General features: G+C 44.1%; 1 protein-coding gene across 2 annotated transcripts in view; it reads right to left on the bottom strand.

Moving 5' to 3' along the window:
* The window catches only part of LOC117774365 (polypeptide N-acetylgalactosaminyltransferase 10-like), a 70,856-nt gene that overhangs the window by 47,804 nt on the left and 5,319 nt on the right, over positions 1–17,733 (bottom strand). For both annotated transcript variants that reach the window (XR_004616056.1, XM_034606756.1), the window contains exon 2: positions 913–1,015. Coding sequence is in view for 1 of the 2 variants with exons in the window: in XM_034606756.1 (XP_034462647.1) it covers positions 913–1,015 (103 nt within the window). In the remaining variant the exon portion in view is untranslated. The remainder of the gene's footprint in view (positions 1–912; positions 1,016–17,733) is intronic.

Genomic DNA, 17,733 nt, shown 5'->3' with positions numbered 1-17,733 from the left:
AAAGAAAACGTGAAATATAGAAAACCTCCGACTGACAGAATTCAAAGATAGAATATGGATTAAAGTGATAGTCATAGTCTCCACACCAGCGTATGAAAATTTAAATGAATTTAACAACCAAATCACACAATGGAAAGTCCAGAAACTGAAGGAAGAACACAAGAGCTCATCCAGTCGTGCTTTACGGCTTAAGATAGAAAATAACTAAATTAAACATATTCATCACAAACCGAGTACTTCAAAAATAAAAGCCTGGACTTTAAGAGCCAGAAACCTGCTGATGAAACATGATTAAATAAATATGAACTCTAATGGCTTTATAGTTTTTACAGCTTCACATTATGCATTTTTATTAAAAAAGCAGAAGCAGGGACCAGTGGACACCCGGAGAAAGAAAAACAACGGCCATCATTTACACACATGCATGTTTCATTAAGCAGAAATTACCCACTTTCCATCTTAAAAGTTACACGTGTGGAGAAATAACTCGGAGACTTTAGGGGCTCGTTCCAGGGATAAACCCATTATAAATAATTTACACTGTTTGTATAGAGGCTGATTTCCCTGAACAGAAAATAAAAACAGAGCTGGTGATTATTGTAGCAGATATAAACTGCATTCAGAGCACAGATTTACAGCCCTGCTGCCGAGCTGGAGAGTAGTAACAGAGGAGGAACTGTGTGTGTGTGTGTGTGTGTGTGTGTGTGTGTGTGTGTGTGTGTGTGTGTGTGTGTGTGTGTGTGTGTGTGTGTGCGCGTGTGTGTTACTCTGTAAACGTGCATGTAAATGTACGACTCTGTCTCCAGTCTATGGGATTGTAAACACCGTGTGTGTGATGAATGTGTCGTGCGCGTCTCATCTACATTTCACACAGTATTTATGAGGAGCGGCCGTGAGGAGGTTTCTACCCACCGGAGCGGGAGGCGTCTCTCTTGATTGCTTCGTAGTCGTGCCAGTCTTTCCTCCGCACGCCGTCACGTCCCACCTGAGCATCCTTCGCCACCCGGTTGACGCCCTGCAGACACACACACACACACACACACACCAGCACATGAATGGATGCAGCTGAAGGATGTCGCCCACACAGAGACACACATGCATTTGTTCTGTATTGGAAGCATAGTATAGAAATTACACTGCATCACATTCCTGCCCATCAAGATACAAATATACCACAGGGTTTTTTTTTTTCAGATTGGTTTCCATGGAGTTTAGGTAATTTAAGCAATGTGCAAAAGTGAACTTCCAGAAAACTTCAACCTCCCACGAGAAAGAAACACAACTTAGGGTAACTTGGGCTATGTTGTGAAATAAAACTGAACATGGACCCTGGTGGAGAGGATCTGTTGGATCTGATCATCTCCTGAATTGAAAAGGTTAAAAGTCCCTACTTTCCTTTTTAAGGTTCATTTAAAAGAACTGATAAATGTAACGGACGAGTAATTGTGATTAATTTGTTGTCAGCAAATGTTCAAGTCTCTAAAAACACCTTAAATATAATTATAGTGATTATTATTTTTCCATCTCTGCAGAGAAGTGCAGTTAAATTGTCAAACTGAAAATTTTCTTGATAACCTTGTTTGCTGTAAAACCTGTTGTGAATAAGTTACAGCCGCTCATCCTCCCACACCAACAAGCAAAGGTTTACCCTCCTCAGACAAACCCTCAGTTTATAAGTAACAAGAAGCAGCATTGTGAAAATTCGACATTTGTTGTAATCGAGCTGTACCTCGCAAAATCACTTGTGTGCACTTTTAAAAACACACTGCAACACCGTTACACAATAATGCAGCACATGCAACAGGATCTGTTTTCTTTTTCCTGCTGCTTCTCCGTCAGCCTCGGTGTCAGCGAAGAGATTTCTCCAGAGCATCAGCCTCTCACTATCCAGCAGCGCTCCGGTGAGAGTCTATCCACAGAAAGTGTACTCTTCTATTTCATGCTTGACGACCCCGTGAGGAGAATATCAATGCTGTGACACACGGCCCCACGGAGGCCTTATACACACAACCACACACACACAGACAGATCCACCGCGGCGCCGCACACAAAAGGCAGAAGCCCCTTCGTCTTCCACTTAGTCATTCTGCACGCCGGGCGACTTCCAGTGACTCGGCATCGTGAATTACAGGATCACAGCACAATGGAGTAATAATTAGCTTGATGGGAGGAGGCAATTAGTGAGACACTTTAAATACAAATGGCACCAGTGACTGCATGAGATACAGTGAATTATTAATCAGACCGCTGGCTTAGAGGAATATGACACTGAATAACAAACTGTGTGTACAGTGTCTACACACACGTTTGGTTTGAGGTCTCTTGATTGTCTTTGTGTGTTTGTATTTGAGTCAGGATGGAGTTTTAGAACCGGATGAGACATTTTATCCGATTCTCATCTCTTCAATTCGCCGATCAGGGTTTAAGACTCAGGATTAAAAGGTTAGAACGAGTGACATCACACTGTGGAGACAAATGTGTTTGTATAACGACGTTTTATGGACCAAACTGTATCATCGGTATCATCCTGAGATATTTGTATTCTGTCTGTCGCACAACATAATGGTTATCAACAGGTCCAGTCTCTCGCTGGGAGTGTTTGCTCTGGAGAATGTCCGGAGCAACTGACTCTGTCATTACGGCTCCTCGGAATAATTTCTGGATAATATCCGGAGTTCAGTGCCGGTCGGGAAGCAGCTTTCGTGTAATTGTTAAGATCTGGATCATGAAATGACCAAGAACTAAACTAAACTTAATCATAAACCAAAAACAAAGCAGAAGTCATTATCTTCAAGAGACAAACCACTAAATAGTTATTGACTTATTAGTAGTTTAAGCTTTGACATGAGATTAAATGTCACAGGATGAGAAAATAAATTATGGATTAATCTTCTGCATCCATGCACCAAATTTCGTGGACGAATCTGTTTGCCCAACAACGATAGTGTGCTAGTTGAGATCTGAACCCAGATGAAAAATGTGATTACTGCAATGTAAGAACAACTGTAACATCTGTTGTGAATCTGCACTGGTGACATTGCATATGGTTGTTTATCTTCCATGTTTATCTTCCATTCAATATGTAAAATTGTCATCTTATCACAGTATACTCAGGGTTTCAATGAAATGGTTTAAACATTGAAAAATCTATCTGAATTTGATTCAATGTAAAATCCAATCTAATGACTGAATGTAATTATTAGAAATAAAAGAAATACCTAAATGCCATAATTTGTCCTTCACTTCCTTTTCACATCACATCTCTAAGTTTTATATATTCAGAGCTGAAATTCTCTTTCATATGCAGCTCTTTATAATTCCTCCACGCAGTTTCCACCTGTCTAGGTCAAACCGACAAACAGGAAACCTTGAACGCTGTGTGTGTGTGTGTGTGTGTGTGTGTGTGTGTGTGTGTGTGTGTGTGTGTGTGTGTGTGTGTGTGTGTGTGTGTGTGTGTGTGTGTGGGAGCTTAATAGTGGGAACTGTCGTGTTTCTCTACAGATTTTAAGGTTTCGACCTCAATGTGTTGTGATCTGGCGCTGACGATTGAATTGAATATCTTTTATTTTAATTAATTAATAGTTTTTTTCTTGAAAAGAGCTGTAGAAAATAAAGTTATTATTATCATAATAATATAAAAATGTTTTCCTGCCCTCCTCTCTCCTTCACCGCCTCCTTCCGCTCTTCTTTCCCTCTCTCTGTCACAGACGCCCTCAGTGTGTCACACAAGAACCTGACAAGCAGCAAGAGTCCATCTGTGCAAATTTATACTAAAAAGAAGCGAGATTGTGCCGCCCCATTTCCTCCTGATTAAAATTTCAGCGCACGTCGCCATGATATTCCTCGGGGGCTTTTCTTGCTGCTCAACGAGACCTTGAAAAACAAGACAAGGAGAGAGGGGAAACTTTTGCAGCTAATGTGTGCACATGTTTAGTTTTGTGGAAGCAGAACGTGGGCGGCCGCTGACACCAAAGACGGTAATTGAGATCGACGGTAAAAGAGGATGAGTATGAAAAAGACGGAATAATCTTGAGGAACAGATGGGGGATGCGATCACGTGTGTGTGTGTGTGTGTGTGTGTAATCAAAGTCGGGGGAAGACAAGTAAAAGAACTCTGCATCGGAAAAGCCTTCAATCCACAGCACTTGACTTACATCACGTTTCCATGTTCTCCGACTCGGAGACTGGACAGAAAGCTCAAAACCCAACGACGCTGCCAACGCTGTGATTTAGTAATTCATTAAATCTGTACTTGGTGGAAATTTCAAATGTTTTCGGGGGGGGAGAAAATTGTTAAATAAAAAATAACTCGCAAGCTTTGAGACGAGATGAGAAATCTGAAGATTAGCACATCTCTTAACGAAGTGCTGTGTTGTTTTACTGCCGGCTTAACACTGACAATCAACAAATAATCCGAAACAGAACTGAACTGGAGAAGATGGATTTTTTTAACTTTAATTTAGCTACAGTCAAAGTTTTTTCACCAATGAAATAATACATTTTAAGAAATAACCTTTTTTTTTTAATCCATCCTTGGACAAAGATCCTCTTTATGAAGGTCAGATATTTGTGTAAGTACTTGACACTGTCCCAAACAACAACATATTTCAGAACAATATACGTTTTTGTCATTAAAATGGAATCAGAATAATGAAACGTGTGGTTCTCTTGTATCATTTCGCAGATATCTAGGTCAGAGCCCATCAGAGGTAGAGGAGGATGTGGTTTGTGAAAAGCGATCTTGCCAGAGAACATAAACTCCACCTTTCTTTCTTTCGATTACATTTTATAGGAGGTGAGCTTCATTCTCAAAAGACGTTGTGTTGTCTAATGAGACTCATTCACAATAAGGACGCACACGATGTCTTCTGATGAGTAACGTTGACTGAAAGAATAAATGAGTAAAAACAATACGTCAAGAATAAAACCCCGACGGGTATTTCTTTAAGATTCTCCCCCAGACGACTCCGGTCCTGCCTCCGCCGGCTGCAGCACATTCACAGTCGACTCACACACGCCAGCAGAGATGAGGCATTGAAACGGAGCTGAAAATAAGGCCGAACCAAACACACTCATCCGTTTCTCTGTTGTGCTACACAGCAGAGTACTCTCTTCCTCTACTGTGCTAATCACCATCATCACAAAGCCCCGACTCCACGCTGCCACAAACTCATTCCACTCTGGGCATTTTTCCGCTCTATTAATATTCAAGACCCGGCACAAACACAGTGATAGGACGTAGTAGGAATGACACCGCAATCCACACAGGCTGCTCCGTCTCCATCAAGCACGCTTTAATTATCTGACAGAAGCCGAAATGTCTTGTTAGCGGCGCCGAAGAGCAGCAACACATCTTCGAGGGACAACACCGACTCTAACAGGAGGCAGGACGAGGGGAAGACGCTCGGACGAGCAAGAGGACGGGGACGTAACTCGTGTCACCTGGCAGTGTGATCCCTCGTTAAATTTAATGCAGCCTTTTAGTGGTCTATTTAACTGATGGGGAAAAGGCCACATGTCAGTCAGTGTTTGCACAGAGATCCGCGAGAGACAGACTGAGAGTGTCCGTTAATTTGTATTCACACAAGACATTGAGGAAGACACATATCCTAATCTGCGTAAAATGGGATATTAGCTGTGTCCATATACTCGGGAGCTGCCTCCTTCGTGTTGTCAGTTCAACACAAAGTCGTATCCTACACGGCGCTGCAGGCGACCACACACAACCTGCACCTCCTTAGGAAATCATATTTCTGTGCTTCTCACTCATTGTGGTACAGAGACCATGCATGATGGTGCATTCAGGCAGGCCTCCTAAACACGTACAATCCAATATCACCAGAGTTACTTGGGGGGGGGGGGGCTGCCCTGAAATAGCCAACAAAGTTGTAAATACCTTGAATAAAGTCTGCACGAGGTGACGATGGGCCAAATTTGAACTGACAACCGAAGCACCTGGGTGGCATTAATCCTAATGTGTGAACAGCTGCGCTAGGTGCCGTTATTTCCTGTATTATCATACACTGGAATATATTATCATGTTAATACCACAGCTGCTTGCCACAGGAAATACAGAAGATGTGTTACATCATTATTCATATTTATTATTTGTGGAGTAGATCCGGTACGATTAACACTTCCCTTGCAAATCATCATCTCAGATAAATAAACGTCCGCACGTTGGTCGACAGATCAGAAAAAGTTCAAACAGAAAATGCTTCTATCTTATTCACCACAAATTAAAACGTAAACAAATAGTTTTACCCCTAATAAGCTGTTAAGCTGTAATAAAAGTCGATATATGACAACTATTGCTACCATAGACTGTATATAAAACATGGAGGGTCCCACAAGTGAAGCCAAATCATCTGGATCACCCCCTGGTGGCTGGCTGCCGTATAGGTCATAAGCCCTGCCACCTCCGTGTTAGCAGATGGGACATGGACACGTTAAATCAGAAACAAGTGATTTCCCTGGTTGTGGTACGATGGCAACCTACACGCAGGCACATGGTCATTAAAATGTGATTATGTGGTTTCTCTATCATGGTAAACTCAAAGCAAACACTGATTTTATCTTCTAGTGAAAGCAGAATATCTGTTGAACCATACTGAGGAAGGAATGGGACATTTTCAACGACTCTTGAATCGTTAGGAAACACCTGAATTAGGACGTTTTGGAGGGAACTGAAATCCCAGTCAGTCTCCGGTCCATGGGTTTTCATCCCGGTGACCTCGATGGAGGGATTTACCGATTACGACGAGCCTCTCTGAAACGCTGGCTGCCTAACCTCATTTCCATGCTGCTGTGGTCTTCTGCTAATCTGCCCAACAGCAGATTATGTTTGCTATTCGGACAGATAGTGGTGGGATTGGTGCTGCTGCTGCGGGTTTAGGCTCTAAGCAGCTGTTGAGGGACATTACGCACTAATACAGCATCCACATGTCGGAGAGGTTTGCTTCCTCTAACAAGGACGCTTTGTCTGGGAGTTTAAAACTATTTGGTTTTCGGTGCTTCACAGGGACAGGTGTTGGGTTTAATTCCTCCGCCCTCTCCATCTCCTCGTTGTTGTTGTTTCCTTGCCATCCTTTCATTATCCATGCTGCACTGCAGAGAGGCGTCCTGCACGTCTACTGATTTCTCCCATTCATTGGAACCTTATCATTATTTGGCCTGCCTGACTTGAAAGAGGAACAAAACGCTGTCCTTGGCTTTTTCTACGTCTGTATTCAGGCCTGAACTCACACTGCCATACACAGATACAAGCAGGTTTGATTTTAGAGTTACTGGTAATATCTTCACACCTGAATAACCGTGTTAGGTGCTGGTGAAAGGAAGGAGAAAAGGTAGATTCTCTGTTGAGTAATGATATTTTTTCCCTTTTCTCCATTGACTAATATATGTTCTTGTCCTCTACCTGCCACCTTCAGCATTTAGGCTTGTATCTGTCAATAAGTGGCTTTTTTTTTTTACCCACAAAGCGTAGATATTACTTTACTTCTTTTTCAAATCTGTCTTATGCAGACCAATGTTCATGTTCATGCTGCATACGAGTACCACAACCCTCAAACCCAACACTAAAACTATATATGTATTTGTTTGTTGATTTATTTAATTTAAAGGCAAATAAATATCCTGAGTTGTTTTTTGGAAAAAGCCCATTTGACACTTGCCTTTCACAATCCACTGTATTTCTATACAAAGCAAGAAAATATGATAAAACGAACATTCATGTGTCTGCAGCAACTTCACTGTTTATTTGAAGTGGGGGGGGGGGGGGGGGTGGGTGGGTATCACCAGCAGAGAAGAGTCTGATAACAACAGAGCTTCTCATTCACTCTCTGCGGAGGATCAATCCGACCACCTTGGGTCAACACTTCCCTTTTCTGTTTCCTCTCCTGCTGAGAGTCGACAGTAGTTGGGAGTGAGAAGAGCCCCCCCCCCGAGGCACAATTACCTGTCCTGCTCTACCTCAGCCCCTGCTCCTCTTCCACCTCCTCCTCTTCCACCTCCTCCTCTTCCACCTCCTCCTCTCCTCAGCCACTTCACAGACAAGTCAATTTGACCTGGCTGTCCCGGCTCATCGCACACAACCACGAGCCAACAGTACCCACTTTCTAAAAGTAGTACACTGTACCAGCGGCCTACACCTCCACCGGATCCAACAAGCTGTTGATCCAACTCCAAGGTGAATCACATCATCTCTTGCAAAGTGGTTCAGCAGCAAATGGCCATGTTTGGTAATGTGAACTTGAGAACACTAGAGCATCGGGAAACGGCTGCATCATCCGCCAAAGTTTAGACTTCTCTCTCTGGGAAAATAGTCAAACTAAAAACAATCACATTCTGAAATTGACATTTTAGCTCCATATTACTAATAATTTCCATCCACAACACACCTGAAATCACATATCACATGAGCAATCACTGCTGGTACTTGAGTCATGACCGACCCGATCAGAAATCACACGTCTTTTTCAACGCTGTTCACTGTTTCTGCCGATCCAGACTAAAACAACCCCTGAGTTTTCAAACTAAAACGTGTTAGTGTGGCTGTGGCAGTGGAGATGAAGTGCACAGAAATAAAACTCGCAACATCTTGGACGAGAGAACAAACAAATGTCCTTTTGACACTGTTGAGAAAACGGCTTCTGGCAGAGACGGCGTCGTTGAACTCATTCACTTGTTTGCTTTTGTATTTGTCTTAAATCTTCAGAGAAGTACTGAGTTGTAGAAAAGCCAGTTGGGGAGTCTTGACTGTGGATCGGTTTCAAATCTCGGCTCGTCTCCGGGGCTCCAGCTGCACTGCTCTTTACCGCTGATGTTGAGGATCTCTGGGTGGGGATTGAGGTTCGGAGACCCCCCTAGAAGAGGAGCCCAGCAGGGGGCGGCCACACTGTCTCTCATCTCCCGACAGGCGTCATTATCCACAGCTCTGCCGACACCAGAGATGCCAGGCAGAGGACTGGACGTTGGCCATGACAGATGGGAGCTTCCCTGTCTTCTTCAGGCACAAAACTGTGCTTGATTACTGAAGCACAGTCACACAGACACAAAAAAGGCCATTTGCAGACTTCCATGTTGTCTGAACGGTTTCACTCTTTGCAGGATGTTTACTCTGCACAAAAACAGTGAGTCAGAGTTTATATCAACTAGGATCAATGCCAACGAGCCCTTGCCAAATCTGCACCAATTTGCCAGCCGAACAAAAGGCGAAATGTTTCTGCAGGATTTATGAGACGTCGTTCAGCAGCACAACATTTATCTTAATCTAATTCCACACCACTGAGACTTTGACTACCGAACAAACAACTTGGAAAAGAATGTGCATCTATCAAAAGAGGAGAAACAACCCCCCCACCCCCCCTGCTTCCTTTAATTTAGAGATTATGTGTCAGACAAGTTCCGGTACAACAGAAACTGGGACAGATGTTTATGACAGAGCAGTTGTTAACCTCCTACAGGCAATTCAAGACGGATTATTCCACGTCATTTAAGTTAAAAAATCCCATTTTAATAGGAGGCACAGTGAGATGGATGTGTAAGGGACTTCAGTGGTAATTTACAGCTGTGTTGCCGCTGCCATGATCACAGCCTCCGCTGGCTCCCGTCCAAACCCATCTGAGCAAAGTGCTGTTCAAATAAGCTCCTTATCATGTCTGAGGGAGAGGAAGCAGGGAGACACCGTGCAGTGGCCATTAAATGCTGAGCAGTCCACTGTCCTGTCCAAGCAAAAAGCCAAACCTCTCCTATCGCCCCTGCGGTCCTTGGATTAATGCAGGACTGGAATCGGTCCTCCAGGCCTGTGTGGGGTCAAGGTGCAGTGATAGAAACAAACTGCTCTGCTGTAGCATCCTTGAGTGAGGCAATTAATTCTTCGTAGGACACTTTCCCGGTAACACTCCTCCACGAGAGAGTTCAAGCGAGACAAGAGACAAATTTCTGGTTATTTGCAGTCTGGCACAAAAGTGCACTCGAGCTGAATTTCCAGTTTGGCCGAGGTCTTTCTGTTTGGAGATGCATGTTATCCCTGTATCTGCTTTCTCTGGCTTCCTCTCCACAGTCCAAAAACATGCAGATTGGTATTAGGTCCATAAGCATAGATGGCTGTTTGTCTCTCGTCCATTGTCAACTGGGATCGGCTCCAGCCCCCCACAACGCTCAAAGGATGAGTGGTACAGATAATGGATGGATGGTTATTTGCAGAGTTTACTAGATTTTTGTTTAACCTTTTCAATTACAAATGAGATGTGATTTAATTGCATCTTCACAGGGAAAATAAGGTCTATTAATATCCATTAAGGCAATTAAAACACTCGTTTATTGCAGAAAAGCTTCTTTGGTTGGCTGATGTGGGAGAGTTGGCATATCAACAAAGACCTAATTGTGTTCGATTGAAATGATGAAGTGGTGAGAAGCAGTTCACAGAACATCGCTGCAGACGGCCCAAGATTTTAAATGATAGCAATATAAAAAATATACTGCACAGTGCGCGTTGAGGAGGAGCGATAAAACAATGAGGAGCTGCTGTGACGTTTCTGCTGCCATTCGTCCATCAATCAATCCACAGGACGTCGTTTGGAGTCTTGATAATCTTTCACTTTTAATAGTCAAACTTTCCAACTTTGCTGCTTTTCAAAATGTGATGATTCACTGCGTATGTGTGTTTATTACATCATTATTTTGATGTTATTACTGTCGATAAGGTGAAACCAGACTCACTTAGACTCTGGGAGACTGCATCGGGTATTTTTGATATATTTCTGACATTTAGAGACAAAAAAAAAAAGACGGATCAATACAGGAAATTGCAGCTCGAGGTCCAAGGAAACTATCTCTCTGTGTGAGGCCTCTCTGTAGGATTGTTCTGTAATTGAAAGCACTTGGCTGGTCAGCCTTTCTGCCATCATATGAACACCACTTTCCAAGGTAACCCCATGATTTTCCCAGCATTTTGCCGACGAGCAGCCCGCAGTGTGTTTACCTCCCCCTCACCTCACCCACTCACCCTTTCCCCTGGCTTGCACTCTGCAAGCACAACTCGGTCTCATCTCTTCATGTTGCTGCCGGGTTTGGCTGTGCTCAGCGTGGGAGGCCGGGTGCCACGGCGAGGACAGAGGACAGATGTGGCTTACATAATGATCAGCAAATCAGTTATCTCGGCGGCCCTAATCCTGCTAGCTTCCCCCCCATACATCTCCCTGTGGCTGGCTCGTCTTGCCGTGCCAAGCTGTACTGTGCCATGCCAAGTAAGAGAGCCCAGGGCGCGTTGCTCCTTCCCACCACTGGTTAGGGCGAGCGAATCAATGGGTTCAGTGGGGAGACGATTATAGCTCCCCTGGAAGGCAATTATCAACATTTGTCAGTGAGCGGGACAATAAGGCCACAGGATGAAAGCTCGGGGTCCAACAGACAACAGTCCAATAAGAGAGCGTAATGTGAAACAAAGTGGGCAGAGCTCTGAGAACTGGTTCACAATGTTGTAACATGTTGTAAATCCACCACCTTTTCTCCGCCCGCTGCCTCGTATCAATGCTGAGAACACAGACTAATGACACGCACCAGTTCACTGCAGCTGCAGAAGACTCGACAATAGAAGCAGACGTGACTCATCTGATCCAAGAGGGAGATACCAGAAGAAGTCACATCCATTTAAGGGTCCGTTCATATTTACTCAATTACCTCCTCTGGTATCCAGTCGTGCGGCTCGTTACAGTTCTACTGAGACGGCGTCCGTGAGATTTATGCTCCTGTTCAGATGTAATGGGCAAAAGGGGGGGGGATTTTGTTTGTGGGGCTCAAAATAAAATGCAACATAACTCTATTCGGCAGATTCTGGAAATAAAAAATGATTCCAGCATTTTCCAATTTGGGAATTGGCTCCATGGCTGCTTTGGTAAACATCAAACACAGTCTTAATTCAGCCAACGATCCAGAGTTCAAATGTCACTTTAGATTTCCAGTACAAGCAATCAGTATTTGTACTTATTGTCAGAAGATTTATAGACTCAAATTCAAACAGTTTAAACAGTTCATCTGTTGGAAAACTGCTGACACGTTCACAAATGTCCTGTGGCTCTGAAGGGTTTTCCAGTGTCATATATAATTGATTCTGCCGCACAAATCAAATCTACAGGACCTCCATTTAGGGATGGGTCGTGAAACCAGGTAATACACGGGCCCTGGTGCTAAATCACTAAAGAAGTATAGATCAGATTAGAGTTTATCGTTTCTGCTCAGTACTGGAGAGAGATATTGGCTTTTTATTGCTATATAAAGTTTTGAAAAATGCCTTTTTTGGGGGAGTCTGTTGGTTGAACTTTTGCTTTTTGGAACTTCAATACTTTTTGTTTGTCCAAAAAGAGCACGACACGGTTTTACTGCACAGTGTGATAAAGCAGCCCCACGGCTCAGGAAAGAAGCAGTTGATAGAAAGTGTGTGCACAGCCTCCGAAAAACATCACTGAGCTCTTCACCGTTTCTCCGACCTCCACCAAATCACCAGCGGCACAAAGGTCTGAAAACACGGAGTGACCCTCTTCCCACAGGGTGAAGTCTGGATGTGAGAGGACTCCATTGTGAGGTCTTTTGTTTCTGTTGCTTTGACTATTTCCAAAGTTTGAAGTGTTGCCGTCAGAAACCCGATGACACTGCAGATTCTACGACATCTGAGGAAGTAAATTATTGCCGTGTCAGTCACACGTTGGCATTCTGAAAGATATCTACTATTTCTGTATAAATAAGTCTTGAGGTTATTTATATCTTCTCACTCCCACAGCTCGTGGTTTCAAAGACTGTTTTACATCCGTAATCACCATCAACGAAAATATCTTAAAGAGGAAGAAAGAGTACATTTCCAACTGTCATTCCAGATGAAGACAGGCCTCTGGGATGGTGTGTGTGTCTGCATGCATGTGTGTGTCTGTGTGTGTGTTTGTAATGATCAAAGCATCACAAACAGTGACATCACCTGCTGTCCCTGCGAGCAGCTCGGTGAGGAACGCTTCGGTCTAGCAGAGCAAAAAATGCAGCAATTTCTTCCCAGAGACGCCGCGTCAATCATCAAACAGCTGTTCAGAGGAGCTGCTGCAGACTGAGTTTTTTAAAGACGGGGAAAAAACGGGGCCGACCGCCTCGGTTCAAACCTCGTCCTCTGAAGCTCTGTGAACCGCGGGGGAAACGTCTACCGCGCCACTATCTGTCAAAACGTGAAACAAAGTCGTCACACCTCACATGGGAGCAGGGGGGCGGTGGCCTAACGGTGAGGGAGGAAAGGTTTGAATCCCGGTTGTGACGGTGTGAGTGACGTAAAGATCACACGGTGACACCTGCTGAGGTGACGTGAAGCCGTCACTGCATTTACATTTAAACACAGAGAAGAACATAATATTCTAGGTAACCTGCTTCAGCACCTTGTTTCAGCTGATCCAGGAGTTATTTATTATTACTGCTTCATTAATGGTTTTATTCCAATCGATCGAGTTTTGCTTAATCAAAAAAATCATCCAATAGATGTAATATTTTCACATGTACTGGTTTCTGTGGTCTAACAGGCTTAAGCTCCAGTGGTTCAGGACAGTAACTCCTCACCTGGTTATGGTTCTGGCTACATGGAGCAGAAACTGTTCAAACATTTATCAATATTACTTTTTTAGATTAAAACAACAGAGATGATGCAAAGTTTCTAATCCGATGTGTCATCTTTATCCTGCTTGTTCTGAAAACTGTGATAAAATGAGATGTATTTAAAGTATAAACACATCAAGACCCGTTCTGTTCTGTATTTTTACCAATTAAATGATAAAAACATAAATCATTAGGAAAACTTAGAAAGCCGTTGATTGATGGATTGATGGATTGATTCCTCGTCGACTGAAAAACTGATAAGAGTTTTGGGCTGATTTAGTTTTAACTCTTATTATGAGACACTGCCGGGAAGTTTTTCTTATCATCACTATGCTGCTGCCACAGCAGGACTTTATCTGTGCCGAGGATTTTTCATGGAGATTTTATAAGAACTTATACAGGACATCCTTTAATGAGGCCAATAGAAAGGTCTAAATGAGCCAAGTGCGTTTCTCCAGCAGAAAATCTCCTTTTTCTGAATCCATAAACATGAAAAAAACGATTTCCCGTCCACACTGAGGGTTCAGGGCTTCTTGCTGCCCAGAAAGGAGAAGCACGACATTACTGAGGAGCACTTGAACACATCCCAGCTCTCGGGGGTGGGGTGGGGGGGGGACACAGCAGCAGCAACACGCCTCTGGTTAAATGGTTCATCTGCTCAAACACTGGACACTGGGCCTGTTTTCCCATGATGCTCGGGCCGATTTAAATGTCATTTCTGTGAAGGGACTGCGGTCCACTTATCACCTGATCTTTACTGCTGCGTGCAGCCAGGCAGGCGCTGTGGGGAAAATGTTGCATTGTCTATTGAACACGCACACAGAGCTTTTATCTCATATGCACAAAGCCCACAGCATGACTGCCTTTAAATGCCGCCGACTCACCAGCTACATGAAATAACACACTTCTTGCATCAAAGTGCTCGGCTGGAAGAAAAGAAATCTCTCCAGAAAAACTACACTGGTGCATTTCCTTTAATAAAGTCATCATAGGTCAGGTGCTGCGGTCAAGCATTCACCAACGCCACGGAGAAGGAAACACATTCTTCCAGCCAACAACAACATCGAGTTAGTGAACAGAGCAGGGACAAGCTGAACTGTGAGAGAAGAAGCTCGGGTCCATTTACCAGCCAACGGTTCCACTGACTCTGGATAATGAGAGTTTAAACTGCAACATTTCACAGTTCAGGAATCCAGCTGATGAGTAACAGTGACATTAAATACGCAGTTAGCAGTGGGTGAGTTTTAATTCCTGCTTCATCTAGATTATCGGCAGTCGATGAAGAGGAGGGCGAAGGTCAGGGCAGGGTTCAGAGAGCAAACCTCATAAGCAGGGCAAAGATCTGCTGTACGTTGTGACAAGCACCGGACAGAAACAGTCAAAATGGACGCCATCAACCTGGTTACTACTGCACATTAACTAACCACAATTAGATTTATATGAGAGCACATTTAACACACATATGTTACTGTCCTTTTCCTCCTGTAGACCGTCAAATTCTAAGTTATTGTGATTCTCTCAACACAAACTTGGGTCCAGCTCCATGGCCCATGCATCTGGATCTCAGGATGCCTCGAGGACGCATGTAAGTCCCTTCAGACCTGAACTTGTGATGGAACCACTCAGGACGGATGTTGATACCAGGTCTGAACAGGGTCTACATGTCATCCCTTCAACAGACTGGCAACTGGTCCAGAATGTACCACTACTCCTGCCCATTATCAGCTGGGATTGGTTCCAACCCCTCCCTATAAGTGGACTGGTTTATTAAGCCATGTGAAGTGTGGGGACTGGTTTCCTCTGACTGATTTTCAAGTATAAAATTGTTGATGTGCCCCCGATGACTAATAAAGATCCATATAATCATCACTCCTGTGTTTCTACGTTGGGTAATGATGAGGATACATCACGACTCTATTAGACCTGAACATTGCAGAATAATGCAAATACAGGTCTAAATTAAGAGAGTTTCAGAGTTTGTACATGTACAGATTTAGCCTGGAGCCAAGAAATGTGCAAAGCTGACCCCAGGTCAGTATGACTGTGTACTGAGGCAGATTTATGCAGCAAATACTTAACACACAACACTCAAGTGCATCTTATTCTTTGTGAGGCTCAGCACCATAAAGCACAGAGCTGGCCTTAAATTAGCCTCCAGGGATTAGTTTAATCATCTGAACATAAAAAAAAAAGCAGCTCCATAGCCCACGTGGCTGTAATTAAAAGCCTGACTCCTCGCTCCGTATCCACAGGCTGTCTGCTGCACCTGTCCCTCATTTGGCTCCTCGCACTGATCTGGGGCAGCGGATCCCTGACAGGCATACAGAGCAGCTCCTGCATGCGCTCGGCCTGTGCCGCAGCCAGCGGCGACTCAACGTCTGCCTTGTGCGAGGAACCTTGGGGAGGAAACGCTTGCCCGTGAACAAAAACCTCTTTTTCCTGCTCAGGCTGCCTCCTTCTCCTGAGGTGTTTCATCCCCTCCCGTCCTCCCTCTCCTTCTCAGCTAAAGTGCAGCGACTTAAGTCTGCAGCAAGTAACTCCACTTGTCTTTGCAAATGACTTTCACCCCTCAGTCTCCCTCGTTTCCAGGGGCTTAACACGTTACCGATAAGATCTCATTCCCCGGTCCAACAGCACAGCTGGCTCACAGCTCAGTGAGGTACATCAGGTACTGACATTAACAGCTTTTCTCTCCAGCACCAGATCTCCGGGCAGGACGGTTTGTTCTCTTTCTTTCTAAATAACCTTATTGTGGCACAATCTCATGTTAAAGGTTATAACTGCCATCTGGCACAAACAGACCGAAACAAGCTCCGTGGGCCACACCCCTCCCTTCTTGTTCTCAGCAAGGTGTTGCTCTTATATAGCTTCTCGCTGTTTTCAAATATGAACTGTTGCATGATCTACCCAGACACCCCCCCCCCCTGAATGTTAGGGAAACGTCTGACCTGCACAATCTCCTGCTGCAGTCCTCATACGTCCTTGCAGAGAAGACTTTTTTTAATACAAAAATTAACCGAGCAGTGTGCAGAGTCATAAACTCTAATATACTCTCGCAACTTATCATGAACCATGTTAAACTGTCTTAATCCCACTTCCAGAGCCGCTCTAATTGCTCTTAACCTCACAGGACTCACCGAGCTGATGCAATTTCCTTAATTGCAGGAGGGCCTCCATTTCCCACACTGGTTTGCAGTCATATGAAGAAATTCGGTGCAGCTCGATATTACTCTCCACAAACGTGCCTGAAGGAGGCTCGATTTTCTTTTTGAAATCCTTGTGCATGCGTGGTGCAATGTGAGGGCAGCCGAAATCCATTCAACTTCAATTTTGTTTCTGTGCACTTTGGATTCACGCTTCCCGTAGGTGCAGCCTTGAGCCTCCCGGAGCGCTCTGAAATCACCGCCTGCTATTGGCATGTAACATCATTGCCTGTCTCCCACATGATGTCAATAGAGCAGAAAGGAGAGATTCTTCACAGAACCACGGGCTAAGGTCTTATTCAACAGACAGGGAGCTGCGGGTCAAACAGTTCGACTCTGCCGGAGCGCGGAGGAGAAGCAGGGACCGGGCCTCGGAGACGATTGTACCGACATGTCAGAAACGGGGACATTCAGATGACTCTATAAGTCGAGTTTGGCCCAGTTCCTGGAATTTTAGTTGTGGAGAAACATGTCAACCCCGTTTCCTCTGCACATTCCCCTGCAGACGAAACTGTGATAGAAGAAACCATTCATTCCAAAAGCAGTATTTGTTAAACAGGTAATGTGCAGAGGGAGGCAACTAACTAAATTACTCCAGTAGACGATTTCATTGGGTCCAATCATTCCTCTGCAGCCTCATTATAGGGTTAGGGTCAGACAATGTTTTGTATAAGTCCCCCGGAGGCTTGCAGGGCAGAGGGGTTAAACCAATATCTGATTTGCATTGTGACTGTGGGGGAGGAATTCATCACAAGCCGACAGCAGGGGATTTCAAAATCACACTGGAGCACTGGGGGGGATTTATTTGGAAAAACTGTTTGTTCTGGAGTAATAATTCGGCCGGAAATCTGCAGCTTCTGAAGCAAAAATAAAAAGATTAATTAAAAAAGGAAGTTCTTGCAAT

Source organism: Hippoglossus hippoglossus, chromosome 14, assembly GCF_009819705.1.
Source record: "Hippoglossus hippoglossus isolate fHipHip1 chromosome 14, fHipHip1.pri, whole genome shotgun sequence".
Taxonomy (NCBI): domain Eukaryota; kingdom Metazoa; phylum Chordata; class Actinopteri; order Pleuronectiformes; family Pleuronectidae; genus Hippoglossus; species Hippoglossus hippoglossus.
Note: the sequence above shows the minus strand (reverse complement) of the source record. Positions and strands in the feature narration are given on the sequence as shown.